Source organism: Emydura macquarii, unplaced genomic scaffold, assembly GCF_026122565.2.
Source record: "Emydura macquarii macquarii isolate MOO-44397 ecotype Brisbane River unplaced genomic scaffold, CSIRO-AGI_Emac_v2 contig_1254, whole genome shotgun sequence".
Taxonomy (NCBI): Eukaryota; Metazoa; Chordata; order Testudines; family Chelidae; genus Emydura; species Emydura macquarii.
Window position 1 is genome coordinate 2,826,102 of NW_027131391.1, and position 25,414 is coordinate 2,851,515.

Below are 25,414 nucleotides of genomic sequence, written 5' to 3' on the forward strand. Positions count from 1 at the left end.
CTCGCCCAGCTGGTGTGCAGCTGGATGAAGTTGCTGGAGGCCGGAAGTGCCTTGCTGTTACTTTGGCAGCACCTGGCACAACGGGACCCGGATCTACGGCGAGGTGCTACTCTCCTCTCCGACAGCAACCGAAGAAGGTTCGTATCGCTACATCGTCGAGATCTACTTTCCTCAGCCCGCTGGGCTGAGAGCGGTATCCTGGGGACGGAGGAATCCTCCAGGGCAGGGAGCGGCCCCGGGTGCAGTGAGGCGTTAGCCCGGCTGCTCTGCTCAAAGCCCCGCGGGCCGTGCTGCGAGCAGCCGCTGGCTCTGCCGAGTGTGAGGGGATGCTGCGCCGCGCGCGGGGGAGAAAAGCAAGCTCGGGACCGGCCCTGCGAAAGGACCAACGTCAGACGCGGGCGGCCCAGGCATCGCTATGGCAACAAGCCCCTCCTCCTGGCCGGGTCAGCGTGACCCGGAAGTGAAACAGGTAGTGCTTCCGGTGTCAGACCGGCGCGATGGCGACCGACACGCCGCAGGTGAGTGCGGGGGGCTGGGCCCCGGGGGGTGGAGGCGGCTGAGGGAACGCCGCTCTGGCGGCTTGGCCGCGGCGGAGGCTCTGCTCCGGGGCTGGCTGTCTCCGCGGCTCGGTCTTTTAGCTGGGCTCCTCTCAGGCGGCTGCGTCACGAGGAGGAGGCGGCGGTGCCGCCCGTGATTCGGCCCCTGTCACGGGGCGAAGGGACGTGGCAGTCGCGTCAGCCCCGTCCCTCGCTGGGCGCCGGCCCCTGGTCAGCCCCCCGCGTCCTTCCGTCCCGTGCAGCCAGCCCGGCCGAGCGCAGGCCTGTCCCCTCCTCTAGTCCCGTGACAGGCGGAGCGAGTCTGGGGCTCCCAGGCCGGCTGCCCTAGCCGGCCCCAGCTAGCCTCGTGTCGCGGTGCGAGCCCGGCCTGCTCTCGCCCCGTCCCCGCTAGGGATCGAGCAGCCGACGCGCCCTGCGCAGGGGAGGGGACGGGATGGGACGGGACGGGAGTCGTGTGTGACTACCTCGCCAGTGGCTCTGTGGGACGGGAGCTGTCTGAGCTTCAGAGCCGGGATGAGCCTGTCTGTCCTGCTGGGCCAGGCTAGTTGTCCACCTCAGTGTTAAAAAGGTCTCGATCAAGTTGAAATCTAGTCAGTTTCCAAAAAAGCAGCCAGCTCTTCCCCAGCTAAGTAGCCTTGGGCACAACCCTAGCCACTGAGACCCTCTCAATTCTTGTGGCTTTATGGTCACCTTATTATATCTTTTAAACAACTGTTCTTGTTGCCCTCTATAAAACCTTCACACAAATGGGAGATGAAAGTGACGGTTTCTGTAAGGGAATTGGTGAAACAGACTGTGGGAAGAGATATCAAAACCACAAAGTGAAAAATACAGATAAATATTTTCTTTAGTCTTCCAGTTACACCAGTCTTGAGTGCTGTTTGGAATATGAGTAGGTTTTAAAAAAATCAGTAAATTTTAATTTAATGGACTTCCCTAATAAATTGTATACATAATAAAAAGATTTATTCCATTTTTAACCATATAAGCTATTGTAATGAAACTTGTGCATGCTCAGCTATTTTTTAGGTGGAATCAGAACTGCTCCACTGTGTGTCAGACCCTTTATGTCCAACAGCTAATGAAAATATATCATTTAATTCAAGTGGTAGGGGTTTACTCTTTAGGAGCAGAAGAATAAGTTCTATCCCTCAAATTGCTGTGAAATTCTGAATGGCTGTGATGTGTTGAAGAGTGACAACCATGCAGTTCTTAGCTGGTCTTCGATTTGTTACAATATTTTCCTCTTGTCTCCTTATGCTTTTAGTGATGTACTTTCCATTATTTTATGGAGGTTGCCTCAGAGAGCCCCTCCAGGATCAGGTCTTCATTAACAAAAACATCTGTCTTGATATGTATATGTTTAGACTTCTCTTTTTTCATGGAACCGTTGTCTTATAATTCTTAATAAAAAGAACGCGCATTGGTGCATGACACCTTGCACGATGGCTCTGCATCATTGAGAGCAGGAATAGGTCGCTTCTGCCTTTCATGTAAAGTTAGTGGATCAGTTGGGAACCACAGGAATATAATGCAGATTTAAAATTATCCCAAGTGTCTGAAAACTGGTGTATTCTTTTTAAAGGGCTGTCTCACACCTGTCTATGGTCAATCAGCAGCAGTACCTACTAGACATCTTGGTTTTGCCTTTAACAATTGCAAGTTTTTTAAAAAATAATTTCTCACATATTCGTACCTTAACTGGTAGGCTGAGGAATAGTTAATGTCAACAACCTCTGTTTCTCAACAAATCCTGTAGGTTGCTAGCCAGAAGACGTACCCTACTTTTTGCTCATCCTTGAAGAGAGCACGGGTTAGAATGGCTGAATGGGTTGGGGTGTGTGATTAGGAATCTCCTGGAAATTCCAGTCAGTAATTTTGTTGGGTCTCGCACACAGACAGAAAAGCTTCATTGAGATGGATGGAGACAATTCAAACTTCTCAAGAGCAAATCCTGCCATTTCCATGCATATGAAGGGACCTTTTATTACAAAACCAGTGGAGTTCCGCTTTGGAGGAGATGGATCAGGATTTGGGGAGTGCATGAAGGGGATGCGTGTGTTCCTTGGAGTGCAGGACACAGTTCATTTGTGTTCCCTGTGTGCCCCAGTATAGCAGGAGTTTGGGCTGTGGATCAAGGCACTTCTCCCTATATTGTGGAGATGCAGGCAGTATGGAGGCTATTCCAGTGCTGAAACTGGAATATTTTACATAAAGCAGGTTAGGACTGCTCAGGCTCTGTGCTGGGGTTGGGATTTTATATTTAGGCAGTTTACACGCATCTACTGTTTCAGGATGCCTGCAAATGCAGGAAATCGACACTACATCAGTTGCTACATGCCACCAGATGTGCCAAGCCCTGCTGTCAGCCTAGAATAAAAATGTTTTTCATTCATATTTTATAAAATTTTAATATTAATGTTTTAATACATCTAAAAAAAAAAGGAAACATTATTACTGGGAATGGATCTGAACATTCTCCTGCAGTGTTTTCAATTCAGACACCACACCATGGTGCTACTGTATGAAAAGTGAAACTGATTATGCACCAAAGTGAAACTGAGTGGTCTCATTCTACTTCTGAAGCTGGGTTAGGTGTAAAAAGTAGACAGCATAAATGGTGAAAAGTAAATTATTGACACAAAACATTTAACGATCTTATCTCCTCTGGGGTTGATAACATAGGAAAGAGTTTTTTATAACTAGGGTGTGACTTTTTAAACCTGGTAGACATTTCAGTTTAAAAGGAGACTAACCCACACAAACTCCATGAACATGTGACTGGAGTCTGTTAAGGTGCCCTTTCATTTGTTAGTCCTTTTACATAATGTCATTGCAATTGACAGTATGAAATCATAAGAGAAACACTCAACATATGGAATTAAGCCTGCGGTATAGACCATCTCATGGTGGAAGTTCCCCTTGAGTGAGTGATTGTGGTCTAGGGATTAAACTGCACCATTGGAAAGCAAAAGGTCTGCATTCAATTCTAGCGTAAATTTTTCAACTTTTAAAGATCACATGTACTAGGCAATTGATTTTATTGGTTCCTTGAATGATTCACGTGAGACACATTGCATTGTAAGTATAGTATGTCCACTTTATAAAAGAGTAATTGGAATCTAATGGTACTGTATATTATTGAGTGAGGATGCAGTGCCACATAAGTTGAAAACGAGAGAATGGTCATCCTACTGTACATATGAAAGATTTTGTGTTATCAAACACAAGTAGAGGAGCTTTACCTTGTGTGATACACAGGTAATTCTCTCCCTTCATGGGTACATGCAGCAGTTATTGGCTTGCCATGTACCATGGTGGTTTGGATCACTGTCTCTAACCACACCGGTCAATTTAGTAAGAGGAGGTGGCTGTCTGCAAAAGGGCAGTCTCCCTTTCCTGGTGCTTATTTGTCCTGGTTGTGCAGTCCATAAGTTGATGTTGACAAGAGAGTAATAACTTTTCTTGTGTGTATGAATGGCTATTTTAGGTTTCTGATACACTGAAGAGGTTTGCTGTAAAAGTGACCACAGCCAGTGTGAAGGAGCGAAGAGAGATCCTCAATGAACTGGGAAGATGCGTCACTGGGCAAGGTATTTGTATTCTATCTAATTAAAGCATTTGGATGCTATTTCTTTCATAGTGTGTGTGGAATGGGTATGCTAAAGGAATGGCTCCCAAACTTCATTGGTTCATATGCCACTTTTTGAAAAAAACCTGAAGTGAATGGATGAAACGTCAAGCTGATGTACCATCCATGGTACATTTACCACAATCTGGGAACCCCTGCAGTGCACTTAATTTAAAAAGAGCTATGAAATTTGTGGCCTTTTTATTTGAGGCCATAGGGCTATAGGCATAGGAGTGTGTGCTTTCCCTCATAAGCAATTCTAACAAGGGGTGTGTGTTTGTGTATGTACATGAATAGACATGTACACACTAGAATGGCTTGCTGGTCCTGAGGATTTTGCCCGTTTTTCTGGCCCCTCTGCCCCCCAAGCTCTAAACACCAGCAGACCTTGATGTTATTCATAAGGAAAGACCACAGGCTCAGCTCGGTGGCGAAGGCGCTCAGTCAGATTTATTGTTGACAAAGCATGGTACTAGTGCCCCATAGGAGCTACAGGTGCAGTAACACATGTAGGCCCATGACAAGGCAACCGCTCAGTCAGCACACCAGGATGCAGTCCCCATGACGAGTGCAAAGTTGCTCCTCCTATGCCTTGTCCTTTTATACACTGATACAAACAAGTTACGTATTACATTCCATATGTGTTTTGTTACTGTCCTGCACCTCGTGCCTGCTAGTTCAAACAAAACATCCCCATTCATTATCCTGTCATCCCATCCTTATCTTATGAGGGGTCGGTGTGTTCCTGTACTATCTCCTAGGAATGTGTTACGCTGTTACTTGAGAACTCTGGGTGCTCCTATACCATGCTCACAGGTCAGGAATGTGCTTACTTTGTGTTAGGTGTGCCAAGGCCAGGCTACTCTGGTTCGCAGGCTTTGGTTCACACTGTTAGTTATGCCAAAGGGTCCAGAAAGGCCTACAAGTATCTCAGATGAGAAGTGAAGATGTAAAGTGGGATTCCTCATTATTAAATATTCCCATTGAAGGAGTGTCCTGGCATATTCGTATGAGATCATGATTAAGGACCTGATCCAAACTTCATTCAAATTGATGGAAAGAGCAAGCTCCAAAGTTGTTCGTTTGTCACAGTCATGGCTTTTTGAATTTTTTTGTATAAAAGTCATGCTCTTTGTCACCCTGGCCAGTTGGTTACTAAATAAGACTGCTCCATGAACCATTACAAGTGCAAATGTAGCTTTATATTTGTCCAGAGTAGTGGAGTATGGGATTTTTAAATGCTCTGAAATAATTTAAAATTTATTAAATGGTTAAAATGAGTTTTTTAAAAATAAGGTCTTTACTTTTCTCACAATCTTTCATGATAAACAACTTAATATTGAAGTATTGTGTGCTCTGATTTTTTTTTCAGCTTCTAAAAATTAAAATTCTGACTCCCATTTTTTGTCATGACAATCAGTCAGACTTGGGCCCTGCTCCTGCGAACACTGACACAGATGCTTAACTTTACTATCTTGAATAGTTTCATTGGTATCAGTGGGGCTACTCACAGTAGTAAAATGAAACATGTGCATGTTTGCAGGATTGGGGCCTTAGTGATGATTTGCAAATAAACACTTTGGAACTCAATTTATTTCAGATCTGCCAGAGAGTGCAGTTAAAGGTCTTTGCAAACTATTCTGCCTCACCCTGCATCGTTACAGGTGAGTACGTGGGGCTTGGAAGGCTGCATATCTGGTAGTTGGACTTGACTGTAGTATCTTCCATATGGAAACTGTGTTGATGTGGACTGTAGTATATATATATAGAGAGAGATTTGTCATAGAAGACCGCTGTCCAGTAATGTAGGTCCAAAATTTAGTTTCTCTAGTGTAGCCAATGGGACTAGCCTTGCTAGCAGGCTAGTCCTGTGGGTTACAGTAGTAAAACATGTATTACAACACCAAATAATGAAAATGGGTGTTTTCTAATTAAAAACAAATTAACATCTTGATCCTGCACTTCACTGTGCACGAGTGCATCCCTGTCCCCTGGCAGAGCTCTGTCAGTTGCAGGATCAAACTGTAACTGAGCAATTTTGGGTTAGATTTAAACTGTGATCTGTAGTAAAGAAGTGGTTGGAAAATCCCCCGTGGACCTGCCAGAATTCCTTGTTAATCTTGTTTCATGAGATGAGAAGTGTGGTGGTGTTCCCTCTGGTCAGATCAGGCTGTCTGTTGAGGTAGGGAATGGGGCATTGTGCCATGAATATAAATGATACAGAGCTTTCTTTGCCTGTTGGAATGATAAGGCTGTTGGCCGGACTGATGAGAAGAGGAGGCAGAACCCTCTGTGTGGAATCTAGAATTTAGTATATGAAACACTGACAAGATTTGTAACATTTACAGAAGATGTTTTTCTTTCCCTATAGAGATGCAGCATCCCGCAGAGCCCTGCAATCAGCGCTCCAACAGCTTGCAGAATCCCAGCCGGAAGCAACAGCTAAAAACCTTCTGCAGTCTCTGCAGTCTTCAGGGATCAGTGGCAAGGCTGGAGTTCCAAGGTAAGGGCGGGCTAATATTCCCATTGCTTTGCATGAAGCCGTTTCCTGAAATGCTGCTGGTTGCATCTAGAATGGAAGCTTTACCGCTGAGAAGGGTTAACTCTTACTTTTCCAGGCAGAATTAGGGAAGGTTGCTGATGGTTTGTATTTTATTCTTGTTTACCACTCCAACCATCTTGCCATAGAAGCATCATTGTTTCCAAGAGGGTGATTCAGAAACTTCTCCTGAAGCCTGTTTTGACTCTCTGCTTGAAGAGTACTGCAGCTAGGACTTCTTTGTGCAGACACAGCACACTGAATGCCCATTGGGAAGGGAGAGGCCTAATTCTAGTGGAATTCAGGTAGCAGGGTTGTGTTGGATTACAGTTTCCTTTCAGTAGCCTTCAAGTACAGGGCAACTGAGTTTAAGCTGCTTTATGAGGGAATGACCTCTGAAATGACCAGGAAAGGGATGCCAGTCCATCTGGTGTTCAACTGCTTAATTCCAAGACTTTATTATGAACGTTAGGGTAACAAAGTCCTAAGAATCCGCTTTGGGTTTGATTCTGTGGTGTGTTCTTTCTCATATGGTGATCTGATGTTTCCAGAAGGCACAGTTTGGCCTGTGTAGTGTTCAGAGGATTCTGAATGTTTAAAAAGCACCATTAGTGGTGCTAAGAGTTGATTTAAAACCTGAGATTTCAGCTATTTTTCTCCAGTGAAGTTGCTTCACTAGCAAAGTGACATTTTCCAGTTTGGGCCTATTAATGTATGTGTCCTGGGTTAAAAACGCTGAGCAATCTCTCTAGATTTACTCCTTTTCCCCTTTTTGTGACAGCAAGAGCAGCGGATCTGCAGCTTTGCTGGCTCTCTCCTGGATTTGTTTGCTTGTGCGCACAGTCTTCCCAACACGTGACAAGAGAGAAGGAGAAACGTGGAAAAAGCTGGTGGGTACCAATGTGCTCTGGAAAGGTATATTGCCACTCAGGGATAAGAAAGGTGCTTTGAAGTATTGTCTTGTATTTCCAGGCTCATGTGAACAATCCTGAATGTGCCTCTGGGCTCGGTAGTGGTGATTGTAACAGCTGGTGTTACATTAAAACCCACATTCGTGGGACCTTTCTCTTCCCTTTGTTTACTGTATATACTTGCTACTATTTTTTGGTCTTCCCTGTTCTGGTAGAAGAGGCAGGAGGTATCGAGTGTGAGATTAATAGTCGTGGCTAGGGCCAGGTATATGTGCTCTGTATACTGCTGTCTGGACCTGTGACAAAATTCTTCTAGTCTTGGATACCCTCCCAGGCCTGTTAGTAATGCAGCCGAATCCCAACCTTCAGTACCCTGTGCTGGTCTCATCCTGGGTGTCTCCTGAGCAGGTTGCCAGTCATTCCACATTTTGGGATGATGTAAAGAAGCCTTTCACTTTATTTTCTCTCAGTTGGTTGGTCTGTCCTATAGACCTTATTCCTGTCACCTTGGAATACGGTATCAATTGGAGATGTGAAACTGCTGCTCTCTTAACAACGCTCACATGAAAATTTACTTGAAGTCCTATTTAAAGTCATTTGTGGTGAGGAAGTTGCTGATGGAGATCCTAGAAGCCTTGCTCAAAGTTAATTGATGTCGTCTATTTCTTTCTCAAGTGAGACGTCTTTGTGATAAGTCAGTGTGTGAATGTGTCTTTTCCTGTTTCTCTTGGCAGGTGGAAGTCCAGTGTTTGCTTCTATTAGAAGTCCTGGGTGGTTCTCACAAGCATGCAGTGGATGGGGCTGTGAAGAAATTGAACAGACTTTGGAAAGAGGTGACATGGTTTGACAGAGTGTGACTTTATTCACTCACTTTTCTAGTGTCACTTGAGTTAATGTATCTTATGGTTCTTCTCAACAGAATCCAGGGCTGGTGGATCAGTACCTCTCTATCATTCTTGGTCTAGAACCAAACCAGAGCTACACTGCAATGCTGGGGTGTCTGGTGCAGTTCTGCACAAGCCAGAAAGAGATGGATGTTGTTAACAGACACAAGGTAAATAAGAACACTGGCTCCTCTTTCTCCTCCATAATAATCAAAATGATTTTCCATTACAAAGGGGGAGAAATGTTACAGTAAGGCTTATGCTTTACATCTGTCCGTCTGATAGTAAAGTGAGATTGCTCTGATTGAAGCACTAGTATCCTGGTCTGAGTTGTGTTCAGGGAGACCATTGGCTCACTCAGCTCTTCAGTGTATCTCTTGCTCTTAGGGAGATGGCTGAGATGTCTGCTTCCCCCATCTCTATATCCCCATTTCAGGAATGGAGCTGAGCATCTAGTTCTCTGTGGATTTCTTGTGTTCAGGATGGAAGATGGGTGGTAATGAAACTGAAATTCAACTTGAATGGGGCTATGTGTGTTGGAGGGAAACCAGATGGGGCGTGACCTCTGGCTCCCTCCTGGCATTCAGGTAGTATGAGCAAGTTGTGACATGACTGTAACTGGTGCTCTGCTTTTTCAGAGTGCCCTTCTGGATTTCTACATGAAGACCATCGTGATGAGTAAGACAAAACCTCAGAAGCACTTGCTGGTGAGAGAGACATGACCCTGTTTATGCTTCTGTCCCTTGTATAATGTTTGGTGCTATGCTTGGTGCCTGACTGTGTTCTCTCTACAGGATAACTGTGCCCCCCTCCTCCGATATGTGTCTCACTCTGAATTCAAGGACTTGGTTTTACCAACTCTGCAGAAGTCCCTGCTGCGTAGCCCTGAGAATGTGATTGAAAGTGAGTTTTCTGTAAAGTTACAAGGGGTGGGGGCGTGAAGAGCTGTTACCTGGAGTTCAGGAGTTGGTGTGGGTAACAGGAGAGTGCCAGCCATTGGACTGTGCTCAGGCAGGATTCTTAGCCTGTGAGCAGAACGAGGTGGCAGGATGGCTTGCTCCGAAGGGGGTGGATGTGGAGAAGCAGCATTTGTGATGTGATCCTGATGGTTGGATATGCGGTATCTACTGCTTGCAGGGAACAGAATTCCAAAGCTGAGTGTGTAGAATATTCCTGAGTAAATTTGTCCATTGGATGCAGTTTCTGTGGTTTTCTTTCCTCTTCTCATGGCAGCAACTTCTCTCTAATGGTCTCTGATAGCTTGGACTGTGGTGAGGGTTACTGCAAGGCTAAAAGCCAGCTGTTGATTAACACCATAACCTCTTTTCTGTCCCCAGCGATCTCCTGCTTGCTAGCATCTGTGACCCTTGATCTCAGCCAATATGCTGTGGACATCGTGAAAGGACTGGCCAGTAAGTGCCATGACCTCTGGATGGGTTGACAGATTCTTAGCAGGACTCCCTACAACTCTGACTGTACCTGTGTGTTTGTGATTGCTGTATTGTTAGTGCCATTCTTGATTATGAAGCTGTCCTTATCATTGTGGGTGGGAGGCAATGCTATGCTATGGAATTGAAATATTACACATCCCACTTCTGAAAAGAACTGGGGTTTCGGTTCTAGCTATCTTGCGGTTGCCTGAAGCCTGTTGTGCAAAGTGGTTTAGTAGCAGGATGATGGCTGCTTTTGGGGTAAGGCACAGAATAGGAAGTTAACAGCCTTGGCTTCTCTTTCCAGCCCTGCTACAGACTAGCTTTGTAACATAGAGCAATTCACTTCATTTTCCTGTGCCTCAGTATCTCCATCTGTAAAATAGGGGAGTATCATTCCAATCTCTGAGGAGTGGAGTGTAAATTTGTTAATATCTGTAAACTGCTGTAGAACTGCAGAGTTAATAGTAACAATATTGATTATGTGCCGTGCCAAAATGGAAGGGAGGAAATTCTCACTTGGCCAGAAGCTAAGACAGGCCTCATGGCTTGCACAAAAATGATGCCACACCCTGTTGAGGCGATGTGCATAGTTCTTGAGTAATTCTTAGCTTGCACATTCTATTTTTAGGTCAACTGAAATCCAACAGTCCACAACTGATGGATGAAGCAGTGGTGGCTTTAAAGAATCTGGCTCGGCAGTGCAGTGATCCATCGGTTGTGGAGTCACTGGGGAGACACTTGTTTGCCATCCTGGGGGGTAAGTAACTGATGAGTTAATCAGTGGAGATCAGCTAAAGTTTGCTTGCTTTGAGGAGTATATCAGCTGTAACTTGAATAGAGCCAGCACGGTTTGGATAAAATGGAAGGCTGAGCTGTTTTTTGGTAAAATAGTTTCTCTCTCTCATTGACCATGCACTTAATAATGGTCCCAGTTAGGTTGCTTCCTACCAACTCTCTCACCACCCTGTTTTTTGTTGACAGGTTCAGAGGGGAAACTGACAGTTGTGGCTCAGAAGATAAGCGTCCTTTCAGGTAAGGATACTGGAAGAAAGTAGAGAGGCTCATTCTATAGTGGAACAGATTTAGCAGCAAGTTGAGTACTTGAGCCTTCAGTGTCTGGGCTGAGCACTCCCAACCCAGTAATTCTTAACCAGCCCTGACTAGAGGGGCTTGGGTAATGGTACGTAGTATTGCCTGCAGGCTAATAGCCTTCTGCTCTTTAAGTAGGTTGGTGGCTGTTGGTGGCTATTTAGAGACCAGTGAAAATTCAGAAAGCTTTAAAATGTGTAGGCAAAGAAGAGAGGATTTGGTGATAGCAGCATTGATTGAAATTTAAAGAGAGTTCTTGCAGCTACAGAACTTGATGGATGGCTAAATCCAGAACTGGTGCAGTGATGGAGTGAAATTTGGACAGGCAGGGATGAATGGGATTGAGCTTCGAGGTGTCAGTTGTAGTCTACATTGTTTGGTTTGCAGTAATTCTTATAGTAGGGCCTAACCAGGGAGTGTTTTTATGGTTTTAGGGATTGGCAGTTTTAGTCATCATGCGGTTTCTGGATCTTCAAGTCAAGCTCTGAGTGGAACCATGGCTGAACTTTTCATTCCTTTCCTGCAACAAGAAGGTGAGGACACAGTTTTCTTTGTTCTGGATCCTGGCACGCTTAATTCAAGCCAGAGCAGGATTTTGGTGCAGAGCATATTTAGCAGACGATAAGTCTAATACACAACTATTGAGTTATAGGACCTGTTGTGTGTAGACCCTCATTCTGTACTGATAAAGCAGCATCTTCCTTCTTACCTGGCTGTCTTGTCAATGCATTCATGGGTTTGAGATAGCTATGTTGACTTTCTCCACATTTCTTCACAGTCCATGAAGGCACTTTGGTACATGCAGTCTCTGTCCTTGCTCTCTGGTGTAATCGGTTCACCACAGAAGTTCCCAAGAAGCTTGTAGAGTGGTTAAAGAAAGCCTTCACCCTTAAAACCTCTACTTCAGCTGTGAGACATGCCTACCTGCAATGCATGCTAGCCTCTTTCAAAGGTAAACTTTATGATCATAACTCTCATGGTTATGCAGGGTAACAGAAAGGTAATTGAATCTCATGCTTCTAGTGTAAAGTGATCACTGCCGGGATATAGATCGATTCTTTGTGGCAAATAAAGGTCTTCAGAAACCCCAAACTTTTGGTGCTGCTTTGAGAATTGCTTTCACTGGCCCTCACCAGTGTGGACCCAAAATTTGATCCCCCATACTGTAGAATAACAGCCTCTGTAGTCTAAATAAAATATATAACATACATTTAAATAAATCCACTGTTACTGAGCGTGTATAAACCAAAAAGATGATCTGTGTTGGCATAGCTGAGTAATACATGCAAATATAATACAGATGCTGTGGAAATGCCTTCATTTTCTCATTGTGAGTGTGACTGAATTTGGGCTTTTTAAGTAAACCCTGCATTTCTCTTGTAGTAGGAGCTATCAGGAATCTGTCTGTGATGAGGTCAGAAAGAAAGTACTTTTAAGAACTAAATTAGTTACCAGGGCCATGATCCTGCAATGAGACCCATGTGGGCAGACCCCTGAGGTTGTTGGGGCTCCATCAGTGTGCATGGATCTGCTTGTATGCAGCTGCTCATGGGATCAGGGACCAAGGCATTAATAGTACAAAAATGGGAATTATCCATCCATCTTGCTGATTGTGCCATTGGTTTGGCTCACCTGGCTAACCTTGAAAGTCTTTCTTTTTCTAAACAACTGATAAATATGAAGAATATTTGATCTTATTCTTGGATTTTTTAAGATTAAAACACTCTTTGTTGACTGACTTTGGAATTTTGTGATGTTACGTATTTGGAAATATTTCCCTTTTTGTTTATGGTATTTTGTGTTACATCTTGTTTTGGAAATGTTAAAAAAAGAAGTAGTTTTAGAATGTTAATTCAAAGGATATTTAAAGTCAAAAGCCAAAGGTAGAATCCCTTGACTTTTGATTATTTGAGATGAGAGAGGTGTTTACAGACCTTCCAATGAATTCTGCTTTGACTCGTTTCAGAAAATGTACTCTGTTCAGGAAACATTCTCTGTCAAATTCAAAGAAACTAGGTGGAATTTGAGTAGCTGAGTAATGGGGTAGCATTGGACTGAAATCTTCTTTCACTCATTGTGAACAGAAATTGAGTGAGAGAGCGGCATGTTACTGTGGAGGGAGGAATGGGAAAATGCCTCTGTTCTCCATGGGCAAACATTTAATTACATTGATAATCTAAGGAGCTAGAATCCTTTTTGGCAGATTATCTATTCTGGAGATGTTGACCTTTCCCAATGGTCTCTTTAGTTCATTTCCCATATAACTGGATTCATGACAACAGAAGACCTGTTAGAATCTTTCAGTGTAGAGTAGATCCAGAAAGTCCACATCCTCTTGCCTCTTATCTCTTCCTGTTTCCTCAGGTGACACGTTATTACAGGCAATGGATTTATTGCCAATGCTTATCCAGATAGTGGAAAAGTCAGCATCTCAAAGTACTCAGGTTTCCATGGTAACTGAAGGAGTTGCTTCTGCTTTGCTGATCTGTAGGATATCTTTGGTTGATGCACCAACTGGTAAGACCCCAGAAATGAACAAGTTACCAGGAAAGCTATAGTGGATTTTAAGGGTTTAAATTGTTTCCTTCATGATTTTGGTGTGATAACTGTCTTATTATTAGTCTGTCTATTGCTTCCTCATAGAGAATCTTTGTCCGTTTGTAAGCCAGTTAAAGTATAAATCCTGGTAAGATTTATCTCCTGTGGAGCTAGTGGAGGCAGATCTCATGTAAGTGAGACTAATGCAGAATTGTTGCTGTGCCATAGCTCTGAAAGTCCAAGCCTCCAGTGCCTTAGTTGATGCAGCATGCCTCTCTAGTGGCCTCTCATTACAGAAAATTTTCACTTAGGTCTTAAATTCCCATAGCTATTGACTAAGGCATTGATTAAACCAGCATTAAGAACGTCCTTGTTTTTTGTAGCACTCTTTCTCTTTCATGGGAGAGTGGTGGGATTGGAAAATTGGGAAGTGACCCTCGGAAGAAGCAGCTGGGGACCCCACCATCCACTAGAGTAGCAAAGGCATCTGTTCTGGTTGTATGCTTCCAATTATATACCACCACCAAAGCCTCCATCCAAGAACTGTCCAAACTCAAGTATCTGCTAGGGCAAAACACTCCTCCATACAGCCTGCTCCCTTTCTACCACATGTGACATGCAAGTTTCCCTTTCCCTTCAACGTTGGAATCTCTTGGAAGACTTGTCCTAGGAAAGTCTGGATGAGACAGAGATGCATGTGTAAATGGGGCTTTCTAATTCTTGTAACCTCTTGGTTCATAAGTAAATATCTGTAGTAGAAAGTGCTTTTGTAACAGTGTTGTGGGTGGTATTAAGTCTGAATAGGACAGCTGGGAGGTGTGGAAGAGTAGTGAAGATACAGAGCCCTAATTTAAGAGAGAGGATTGAACTACGTTTCAATATAAGAAGTAATTACATGGTAAATCATGGCTTATTTTGAATTATCTTGATGGAAAAATTCTCTCTCCCTCTCAGAATCCAAGTTGAGTGGCTTCTGGCAGCTGATTCTGGATGAGAAAAAGCAAATATTCACTTCTGAGAAGTTTTTGCAGTCTGCATCAGAGGAAGGTGAGTTGTTAAATGTGATCAGAGTTCATTTGTACACCTCTAGTTTCTGCTTAATCTTATTATTTGGGACTTCTGCAAGAGCTGCTGCTGCTTGTTAACCATATTGTCTGACACTCACAGGGTCAGATTTCAGACTTAAATGAACAGACTGCTCTGTCAAAGGGTCTATCTAATCTACTCATGATCCTCTTTTCACATGAATTAGTTGATTACTGATTACCTTGCATTATCAAACACCTTTTTAAGTGCTAATCTAAACACTTCACAAATGTTGTTCCATGACAAAAATTGTGAAATATCTAGATCAGTCAATAGATTATCAAAAATTTTAGTCTAGACATACCCAAAGAGTGAGGTCTGCTGGAGAAAAGAGAAAAAGGGGAGAAGTAGTGGTGTGTTTGGGAAGAAAATGTATGAGAGAACTTGAGAGATTTGTGGAGGAGGAATAATGGGGGAGACAGAAAATCTGTTGAATTATGAATTATAGTGAGTGCTGTCCCCATTTTGTCCTCTCATGTTTAAAGTGAATTTAAAAGAAAAATTAACAGAACATGTGCCCAGAAAAACATTACCTTTTAAGGCAAAATATTTGAAAATCAGCTGACTAATTAGTTCTCAAAGTGGTTTTATTTGTCTGTGTGTAGAGCTTTGAAGATGTAATTCTCTCTAAATTTGAAGTAATATTTCTCTGTTACTTGCTGTAATCTCAGTTCAGGAGTCAGACAGAGTTTTCCTTTGCTCCTGATGAGATTGGTCTGGAAAGTGCCATACTTGTCACCTTGTGCTGCTGGGAGCAGAGCTGTGCGTACAACATCTGTTTGAACATGGCTGTCACTAACAAGATGCTAGTGTTGTTTCCCTGACTAATATAGATGGGGATTTTTTTCTCATGACCGTGATAACAAAATAGTACTATGGAGACATGTTGATAGCCAGGGCCTATCTGTTTGGTGGTACTGCAGAATCCACCCTTTACTATATAACTATGCTCCAGAATCTAAGCTTTCATTTAAAACAAAAGTTTCCTGCTCTCACTTTTGTGAAGGAAACCTTGGAAACATGAACAGAGATCCTTCTGAGTCTGCAGACAACCTGAAATAATATCCCTCAGATATTTGAACAGCCATTGTTAATTGCAGTTACGTAACTCTGGAGCTTAATGCTAATAGTCTAAGTGACCAATTGTTAAATTTTTCACTACTGATTATGTAATCAGAAATATCCAACTAAGTTGCTTAACAACGCCAGATCATTTCTGATGACTTTCTGGGTGCCTAATAGCTTTGCTTTTCCTCATTCAACTGCCAAAACCTCCAGCTTCCCCGATATCTTCTATATGTGTTATTGAGACACAAACCAGGGGCATGCTGAAACAAAATCTGAGGACAGCATAAATTAAATAGCACAGGCTACTGTAGCAATAGTATTATACACTCAGTTTGAATTCAGTGAAATCCTTGATTTTTTTGAATGAAGCTGCACCAGAACGCCACAGATACTAGGGCATTGCTGCAGAATTTAGGTCCATCTTGTTACAGGGTACGTGAAGTCTTGTCTATAGCCTTGTTTCTATAACCCGTTATTAGACAAAAAAATATCCCCACTCACATTGCTCAGGGGAATCATGCTAGAACCATGCTAGTAACAATCCTGCACAGTTACATTTGTACTTCCAGGATGGACAAAGTCTTGGTTGTGATACTGTTCTCTCTTACAAAGGCTCCATGGGGGTTGAGTCTTGGCAGGTAAGGAAGGTTTGTTTTTTTCAGATATGTTGTTCTGAAGTGTCCTGTGAACTGTTCATAGGTTAGATCCAGCCTCTTTAGACCCACCGTAAGCCCTCATGCTGTTTGTCTTACATGTCTTGTGTTTCTTTACAGCTATGTGCACGGTATTGCAGCTGACAGAGCGCCTCCTTTTGGATCATGCACATCGGCTTCCTGAAAATAAAGTTCAGTACGTAGAACTTGTCTGTTTAATCTGACGCAGTTAACGTCTTGAAGTACTAATGTAGGCGGTGGAGCGGGAGGTCCTGGACAGGAGGCTGGACTTTTTGTATCTACATGTCTGAATGTTCTGCATGACTAGCTTCCTTGCTGAACTTCTTTCTCTGTTTTCAGACAGTACCACCGAGCCCTTGTCGCAGTACTGCTGAGCCGGAACTGGCATGTTCGAAGACATGCCCAGAAGACAGTTAAGAAACTCTTGTCCTCACTTGGAGGATACAAGTTGGCCTATGGGATCTTGGAGGAGCTGAAAGCAGTTCTCAAGTCTCATAAGGTGAATGATCATTAGGTCGGTTCCCTTGCCACTGGATTCCTGGGGAATAGCCCCTGTAATCCTCTTGCTATTAATGCTGATGCATAATGTGGTGTCAAAACCAGAATTTTGGCTTTACACAGGATGTTGTGTTAATGAGCCCACATAACACTACTCCTTACTAGACTTCTATAAGTGACTAAACGTGGGTCATTTCTCTCTCCTTGAGATCACAATAGTCCTCACCATCCCTCCTGTGCCTCTGTTTGGGGAAGAAGACTACTGCCTTCTATATGCCTGTGGTTTTTTGGTCTAAGTCGTTACATATTATTTTTCTCTCTCTCCTTTGTGCGGCCAAAGTACTCTGTTCCCTTTCTCAGTGTGCCAGTTCGTAGCTGCCCCTAGCTAATAGTTCAGATGGATCCGTTCAGGCTGTCTTCAAAAATTATATGTAATATGCACATTTTATTGGTAATGTTTAGACATGAAAAAAGAATAATAAAATGAGAGAGTAAATTAAACACACTACACTATGGGAAGTTTTGCTAGGCTGAGACTGTGCATCATTACAAAGTAAATTGATTTGCAGTATCCAATTACCATGGATGGGATTTGCAAAAGCTCCTACATGACTTTCAGTGGGACTTCTGCTCCTAAGTCACTTAGGCACTCTCTTCCAATGCCAGATGGATCCAAGATGCTGAGTAGAAGCTTTTTTGGTAAGGGTGTTAGGGGAATAACATGTTATACAGATTGGATGTACTTGTCAGAGTGAACATCCCTAAATCCATGCATTAGGAGGGTGACTTATTTTATCCTGTCTTTCCCCGCTGGTTGAGTTCAGAATAACCTTCCATTCTCAGAGTTTGTTTCCCTTTCTTTTACGTTGCTCTTAGTTCTGTGCTTCAACCACAGCATCAACCTTTATTCCTCTTTTCCTTCATAGTCTGCAGGCTCATAATATGATCTAAGGCAGTTTATTTTTTGTTCCAATACTATTTTTTTGTGTTGAGGGGAAAAGTGGCAAGGCCTGGAAGATTGGCTCTGATGTGTTAATTACAAATTCTGTCTGTTCAGGTGCTGCCCATTGAAGCTCTGGTGACAGAGTCTGGAGAGCTGTCTGAGCTGGGGAAAACGTACATCCCTCCCCGGGTCCTTCAGGAGACACTGTGCGTGATCTCAGGTGTAGCAGAACTGGAGGTGGATCACGCCGAGACAGAAAATCTAGCACTGGAGATGCTGTTAGTGAGCCATCATCCTTCCTTGGGTGAGTGAAGGGACAAGACCATCCTTCAGGCTATTAGGTGTTGGTAAGGGCTGGATTTGGAGTTGGTAAGCTTTCTTAGCAGTCCCTGCTCTGTATTTATTATGCCTATGTATTCTCATAAATGTCTCTCCAGTGGAGGTGCAGTCTGGGCTTTGGCCAGCCCTCCTTATCAAGATGAAGATAGACCCCGAAGACTTCATTACCAAACAGCTGGATAAAATTCTCCCCAGAATCACAACCCAGGCACCCATAAACCAGGTGACTCGCTTTCGCTTTTCCTGAGCTATCTCCAAGGACATCGTCTTAGGGGCAAAGGGTGGTGGTGATGAGAGAGGGAGAGTGGTCCATAGGGAAGGAACTGTTCTGTCATGGATGGGAGGGAAAGCGTGCAAGGATGAGAAAACCCTTTCCATAGGAAGGAGCTGGGAGATGAAAGAGAAGTGGGCCAGTGGCTGAGCTCTAGGCCTGGGTGAGGTGTCCTTCGGCAAGGAATTCTCTGCATGGAGAAAATGGACAAGGGGAAAAATAGTTTGAGCCAACTCAGCAGGGCTGTACTTTTGTGAGTAAGATGGCGAGATTGTCTCAGTGAACACTGACCACGGTGCTTTTTTCTTGGCAGTCGTCCATGAATGCAGTGGGATCGCTGTCTGTACTTTCACCTCGCAGAGTGCTTCCTCGGCTGATCCGCACTATCTCAGCATCTATGGAGAACCCAGCTCTGCACCATGTGACACGGGAAGAGTTTGCCATCATGCAGACACCAGAGGGGGAGCTGTTTGACAAATCCATCATACAGAGGTAAGGGCTTTTAATTCTCTGTGTAAATTGGAATGTGGAGGTCAGTTTCCAGTTGCTTCCAGTCTTGCGGTAAAGGGCTTCAGGAGCTGCCTATAGATGCATATTCCTGGATTTGTAGCAGGAACCTGATCAGTCTGCTTCATTGTACTGATTCTTCTGAATACCTTTTTTCTCAGTGCTCAACAGGACAGCATGAAAAAGGCCAACATGAAGAGGGAGAATAAGGCTTATTCCTTCAAGGAGCAGATCATTGAGCTGGAGCTGAAAGAGGTGAGGTGATAGCAGCAGGATAACCCAATGCTGATGTTTTTAATGACCAGGCGAGCTCCTCTGTTTCATTGCCTGGATCTGTTGTGTGTATATTGGTAAAAATGTAAATGTTTTGTGACCAAATACCAGCTGTTGTTACAATTAATTTAAATGCTGTGCACTTTTAGTGACATGAACATGATTACAATGAAACCAGTATATAGTGCATGCGCAAGGTTCTCTTCTCTCCTCTCATCTCTGATTTGATGCATCTTGTATAACAGCCTATTAATAGGTTCTCAGTGGGTGTTAACGGGAGCTTGCTTTTTGGTAACAACCAGCAGGTCCATTCAGTATATACAGAACATGCTTCATGGGGAAGAGAATAGAGTAGAAGGAACTATGTCAGATTAATTAAAGGACTCTTTTCAGATAGGTTGCCATATATTTGATCTGTGGTGAGCAATGACCCACCCATCCCCCATAGGAACAGGATAAGTATTGGTTCTGTCTACATATGTGATATCAGTGTCTGGGAAAGCGCCTCCCATCACAGAGCTTTACAAACCTTACTGATGTACACACTACATATAAGGATCACTTTAGCCACCTCTAGATTGAAATGTGTCCGCTTTTATAGCACCCAGCAATACTACATAAATCAATAGTATAGGACAGGAAGTGAAGAATAATACTGTATCCAGTTAAAACTTTAGGAGGAATTAGGGTTGGCAAAAATATAGTGACCTGAGTTTGACTCTGTCCAGTATATCATGGTTAATATCCTTATGTCCTTATGAAAATGCCATGGTATCTTTCAGGATTTCTCATAATAAAAACAAACAAGAACACAGCTCTCTAACTCCATGCCATGGCTGTGGTTCAGTATGAACTAGGAGAGGCAACATAGTCCAGTGGATAGGACACTAGTCCGGGTCTCAGGAGACCTAGGTTCATTCTATTCTCAGCTCTGCCATTGACTTTTCATATAACCTTGGGCAAGCCTCTGTTTTTCCTTATATTCTTTGTTCAGATTTGTAAACTATTCAGGGCAGAGACTGTCTGTGTCTGTACAGCACCTAGCACAATGGTACCCCGACGTCAACTAGAGCCTTCGGGTGCCACTGTGCTGCAGTTAGGGAGAGAAGATGGCTATCTATTGGCTCACAAGTATCTGAATGGCAAGGACACAGCCAGTGCATTTCTGCAGAATCCAGAAGTCAATTAATAATATTGCTATTAAACAGGGGAAGTGCTGAACTCAGGGTTTAGGTCAGGAGGGGACATCTCCAGCAAAGATCAGTGTAGAACCAGTCCAAATGCAACCAGACTAAGAGCAGAACTCAGTAATATAAAACACCACCGTGGGGACTAAATGTGATAAACTGAAACCTTAGCAAGCAAATTAACACTTTGTGTGTCTGTATGAGAGAATAATTCCCATTAGCATATGGGACAAGCTGTAAATCCTGTTAAATTGGGTAGCTATAGTCAAGTGTGAAAGCATAATTTGCTGGAAAAAATCCCGCAGATTTATTTTGAGGCCTTTAATTTGCCTGACAGTCAGTGGAAATACTGCATATGGTTGTTGCCACTGAAGGTGCTGTTCACTGAATAATTCTTGCAAAAACAAAAGCTGGGCAAAACTGGTGCCTTGCTGCTGATGGGATGCTTTGTTGTGTTGGGAACTCATTGAGCTGCATTCTGCATCTTAGGGCTTGTCTGCTTGAAATACTACAGCGGCATAACTGCAGTACTTCAATGTAGACACTACATATGCTGATGGGAAGCGTTCTTCCATCAGCATAGGTGATCCACCTCCCTGAGAGTTGGTAGCTAGGTCAACAGAAGAATTCTTTTGCTAACCTAGCGTCTACCTGGGGATTTAGGACTGCTTAATTACGGCGCTTGATGATGTAGATTTTTCACACCCCTGAGTGATGTAGCTGGGTTGATCTAATTTTCAGGTATAGACCAGACCTTAGAGTAAGACTTGTATGTCTTTGGGGCAGTGTTTTGGTGTTGTCTTATGAGTAGCTAATTTTGAGTTGAGTGCGTTCTGTCTCCATCTCCTTCTCTCCCATCCCCCAGCCTCTGTAAAGGGGGTAGTGGTGGTAGTCCCCAAATAATAATGTCAGTAACTCTCTCCAATAGGAAATAAAGAAGAAGAAAGGAATAAAAGAAGAGGTGCAGCTGACTAGTAAGCAGAAGGAATTGCTGCATGCACAGCTGGAGAAGGAGTCTCAGATCAGAAAACAACTGAAGGAGGCAAGTTATTGAGTTTGCCTGAAACCGGATCTTTGCTAGCTCTAGGGTGGGGCAGGGGATGGTATTCTGACACTTTCGACTTGACACACTTCCGTCACCTCTGTAACTGACCTGAACAAACTATTTCTATTAAAAGAAAAGTTAATGAAAATGTAAGAACAACAGACATTTGCAGTTTTTCATCAGAAACAAAAGAGTAAACCTCTTCCTTGATTTGTAGATAGTCTTGGCAGTAACCATTGCAATGATTTCTCTTACAGCTTGATGGCGAACTGGAAGCAGCTATAGGACTCCTGTATGCTGTTCTGAAGAGAGACCCTCCTGGTCTAACCCAGTACATCCCGGTTCTCATAGGCTCCTTCTTGCCACTGTTAAAATCCCCATTGGCTGCTCCCAGAATTAAAACCCCTTTCCTTTCCTTAGCTTCCTATGTCATGCCTCCTCGACTGAAGACTTTCGGTTAGTGTCTGCAATTTATTGTGTGTTGTATAAAGATTTCCTGTTCAGGGACCGGTTCTATTATATGGGATTGTAATTATTTCTTCTGCAACTTTAAAGTGAATATAGCACGTGAAATACGTTAGCTAGCTAGCCCTGAACACTGTTTTGTTTTAGCAATAGAACAGATGTCTCAGTCTGTCCTGGAATAGAAGTATCTGTCCCAGTGTAGTTCTTTGTCCAGATGTATTCATCGTTCAATCTTTGGCTACCTTGTTGAATTTGCCAAGGAGGGTACGAACTAATGTGAGATTTGATCTTCATTCATGGGATGTGGAAATGGTCTGTAATTAGCAACTCAGAGCAGTCCATCAGATGGTGGTAACACTTGGTCACAACTGACCCATAGCCCTTATGTGAAGAACTCTGAGAGAAACTTTGGGCAAACGAGGCTTCTTTTCTTTGATTTCCTGATGGCTGTTGCAGAAACGAGGCTTCTCTTCTTTGATTTCCTGATGGCTGTTGCAGAAACAGGCTCTCTTCTGATCAGAGAATTCAACTAAATCTTTTTGGCTTAGCCTGAAATCTGATTGAAATGCTCATAGATGGAGACATCTCCCATAAGCAGGAGAGCTTGTATTACTCCCTTCCTTCTACTCTACTCCAGCCTGTGTAAGAGCCCTTAGCTCTGTGAGTAGCAGTTCCTTCTCTCTGGAAGTTAGTAGTGTTTGGGATTTGTGTTTTACCTCTGGGAATGACCTTTATTGCTTGTATTTAGTCCACTCAAAGACTCTGTTCTGCTTTATTTAGGTACTTTAGTGAGTCATGTGACCTTACGCCTGATGAAACCGGAGTGTGAATTAGATGAATCCTGGTGCCAGGAAGAATTGTCTACTGCCGTTAACAGAGTTGTTAGCTTGTTGCATGCCTACACCATCCCCAGCAGGACTGGCAAGGGAGAGCCAGGTGAGAGATGCTGTGGGGGTTTTCCAGATGATTTTTTTTAGATATTTGTGCAGCCTCTTGTGAGCTAACGCTTCATGTTTATTTTCTTGAAATTAGATAGGAAAACTCCTCTACTTACCAAAATCCCCAGACTCACTTGCTAAGATTTTTCTTGTTGCACTAACATATGTTGTCACAAGTACAAGAAGTGCAAATACAAAATTTGCTATCAACAATTCCTTTTTAGTTTTTCTTCTTTAAAAACCAAAACCCATAATATAAACAAATAAGCTAGCTCAGACTAAGGCCCACATCCTAAGTGAAAAGAGAAAAAAAAAATCTGTGTTGTTCATGATATCAAAGGCCTGAGTTGCCCCAGCTTGTTTACTGTGTGAGCTGTGGCTCATCCTGGCTTCTAAGTTGTTCACCATCTAGCTTAACCTTCTTATTCCTGTCCCACTGTGATACCTCGAGATACAACACCAACAGTTCTCTAGAGGAAATCTAGGATGCAGCTTTATTCATATTTTAAAGGCCTTATACCCCAGTGCTATAGTCTTCCATCCACCACGGTCAGCTTCTGTGTGGTTGCAGCACACTTATTCTTCACAGTTTCGTAAGCAATTGCCCGTGATGCTTTCCACTCCATTGTTTAACATCTCGGTGATATTGCGACGCTCCAGTTGCAGCTGTACCTCCTGTCTCATTAATATTTAGATCCACTTTCAGGCTTCTTTCCTGAAAGCGGCAGTTATTGGATATAATCACAATGTGATTTTCCTTCCCTTCAGCAGTTATTTGAATGGATGTCTGAGAACTGCTCATTAGTAGATTAGTTCCAGTGGGGTAGCCGTGTTAGTCTGTACACAGCAAAAACAACGAGAGTTCTTTGGCACTTTAAAGACTAAAAATTTAATTTCAGCAGGCATAAGCTTTCATGAGCCTCAGCTCACTTTCTTAGATGCAGTAGGTAGAAATGATACAGCAAATGGGTAACATAGAGGAGGTATCATATACATATACAAGCGCATAGAAAACAATGGGGTAGGTGGATAAAAGATGGGTACTTGAGGTCTAATGACAGCCATTGAGTACTAGTACATTGTTGTGCAAATCTTAGTGTATTAATAAATGCTTTCCCAGCTTTTCTATTTGAAAATTCGATTTAACTTCTTTTCCCATTTAGATTGAAGATTTTTAAATGCTGCATACTTAATGTCTCTTAGTAGCCAAAATATTTTTAATCTTTTTAATAAAGCTTAATTCCTTGGTTTACCTTGAAATTACCCTTTTTAAAATGTGATGTAATCATCTGTTTTTGAAGCATCTGGGCACACTTTTACATACATAAATACAGTAATTGGTATTGTCTGAAATGAATGCAAAATAGCTTTCCTCGCTGAGAAAGCCCCTCCTCCCAACTGTAAAGAGATCAAGAACCTCCCTTGCTTAAATCCATAGTCAAGCCACCGCTTGACCCATGATGAAGTGCACTGAAGTTAGCATATTTTTGCTCCAGAGAGTTGCTAGAAGGAGCAGATTCCACAGCTGTGGCTTCTTCATCCAAGCTCCCTCTGTACTAGTGTTATATAATTACCAACTTCACAGGGAAGAAGGGTCATTAATAATTCTTCCTTGAAATGCTCTGACAGCTTGTGTCCTACATGACACAGCACTGCAGTGTTGTATCCAGCTTCTATCTGCAGAGCTTTTCATTCTTCCATTTGAAATTAAAATCTGCCATTCACTGATAGAGCAGTTAGCAGGTAGAAAGCAAACATTTCTACTGGATACTCTCTCTAACCACTACCTGTTTCTAGCAAATATTTGGAAAAGGACTGTACCTATAGTCCCATAAGAGGATTCTCATGAATACCGGTCCATACCTAACCAGTGACTATTTATGATGTGCCTTGCAGTAAATAACACTTGACAGTGTAGCCTGAAACTGGGGATTAGAGTCATTTATTTTGCACAGCCTCTCTAATGCTTTATTCTCTGAGTCTAATACCTCACTATTTTGGATTAGCTGGGAGGAGTGTGTGTGTCACACTGTTTGAAAGCTGATTTTCTATGAGAGGAAAAGACTCAGATGCCGAACAATTGGAGTTCAAAATGCGTTATTTGTTGTTGAGCTTCAAACCAGAGTTGTTCCCTGAAATCCATGTGAAAGCTTTGAAGGGACAGTCTAGCTAGGTTGATGGGTACCGTGTAAAAGCAATACAGCTACTGATGCTGAACTCAGTGTCTCATCTATTTTTTTCACTTTTTGTCCCTTGAATTTCAGTGATTTCTCTTTGTGCTTTTTCTGCACTGTCCTAAGTGTCTGACATCATTTGAGTTCCTAATGTCACTTAATTAAAAGCCCAGCACACAAGTATAGAATGCAGTGGCACTGACAGCAGATATTTCAGACCTGCCTAATGCTGGGGTCTGAGTCCCACTGCTGTTGAAGTGAATCTGCAACCTGACAGTGATTAGGCTGGTGTAGAGCTGTGATTGCTGCTTCTGAATAGCTAAGAATTGTGCACATCCTGCTATGTTTCTTACCCTGTCTCCCA

At 43.0% G+C, this 25,414-nt stretch overlaps 1 protein-coding gene across 1 annotated transcript in view; it reads left to right on the forward strand.

Annotated features, from left to right (window-relative positions):
• The first annotated feature begins 496 nt into the window (after positions 1-496).
• The window catches only part of GCN1 (GCN1 activator of EIF2AK4), a 54,863-nt gene continuing 29,945 nt past the window's right edge, over positions 497-25,414 (forward strand). Inside the window, exons 1-25 of the mRNA XM_067550108.1 lie at positions 497-518; positions 4,048-4,150; positions 5,789-5,852; positions 6,560-6,691; positions 7,509-7,617; positions 8,373-8,471; positions 8,558-8,692; positions 9,161-9,229; positions 9,317-9,425; positions 9,860-9,934; positions 10,584-10,712; positions 10,937-10,987; positions 11,479-11,577; positions 11,823-11,996; positions 13,409-13,561; positions 14,537-14,629; positions 16,510-16,585; positions 16,750-16,909; positions 17,966-18,155; positions 18,289-18,413; positions 18,775-18,953; positions 19,130-19,223; positions 21,357-21,470; positions 21,731-21,929; positions 22,719-22,874. Coding sequence (XP_067406209.1) covers positions 498-518; positions 4,048-4,150; positions 5,789-5,852; positions 6,560-6,691; positions 7,509-7,617; positions 8,373-8,471; positions 8,558-8,692; positions 9,161-9,229; positions 9,317-9,425; positions 9,860-9,934; positions 10,584-10,712; positions 10,937-10,987; positions 11,479-11,577; positions 11,823-11,996; positions 13,409-13,561; positions 14,537-14,629; positions 16,510-16,585; positions 16,750-16,909; positions 17,966-18,155; positions 18,289-18,413; positions 18,775-18,953; positions 19,130-19,223; positions 21,357-21,470; positions 21,731-21,929; positions 22,719-22,874 — 2,908 coding nt within the window. The 5' untranslated portion in view covers position 497. The remainder of the gene's footprint in view (positions 519-4,047; positions 4,151-5,788; positions 5,853-6,559; positions 6,692-7,508; positions 7,618-8,372; positions 8,472-8,557; positions 8,693-9,160; positions 9,230-9,316; positions 9,426-9,859; positions 9,935-10,583; positions 10,713-10,936; positions 10,988-11,478; positions 11,578-11,822; positions 11,997-13,408; positions 13,562-14,536; positions 14,630-16,509; positions 16,586-16,749; positions 16,910-17,965; positions 18,156-18,288; positions 18,414-18,774; positions 18,954-19,129; positions 19,224-21,356; positions 21,471-21,730; positions 21,930-22,718; positions 22,875-25,414) is intronic.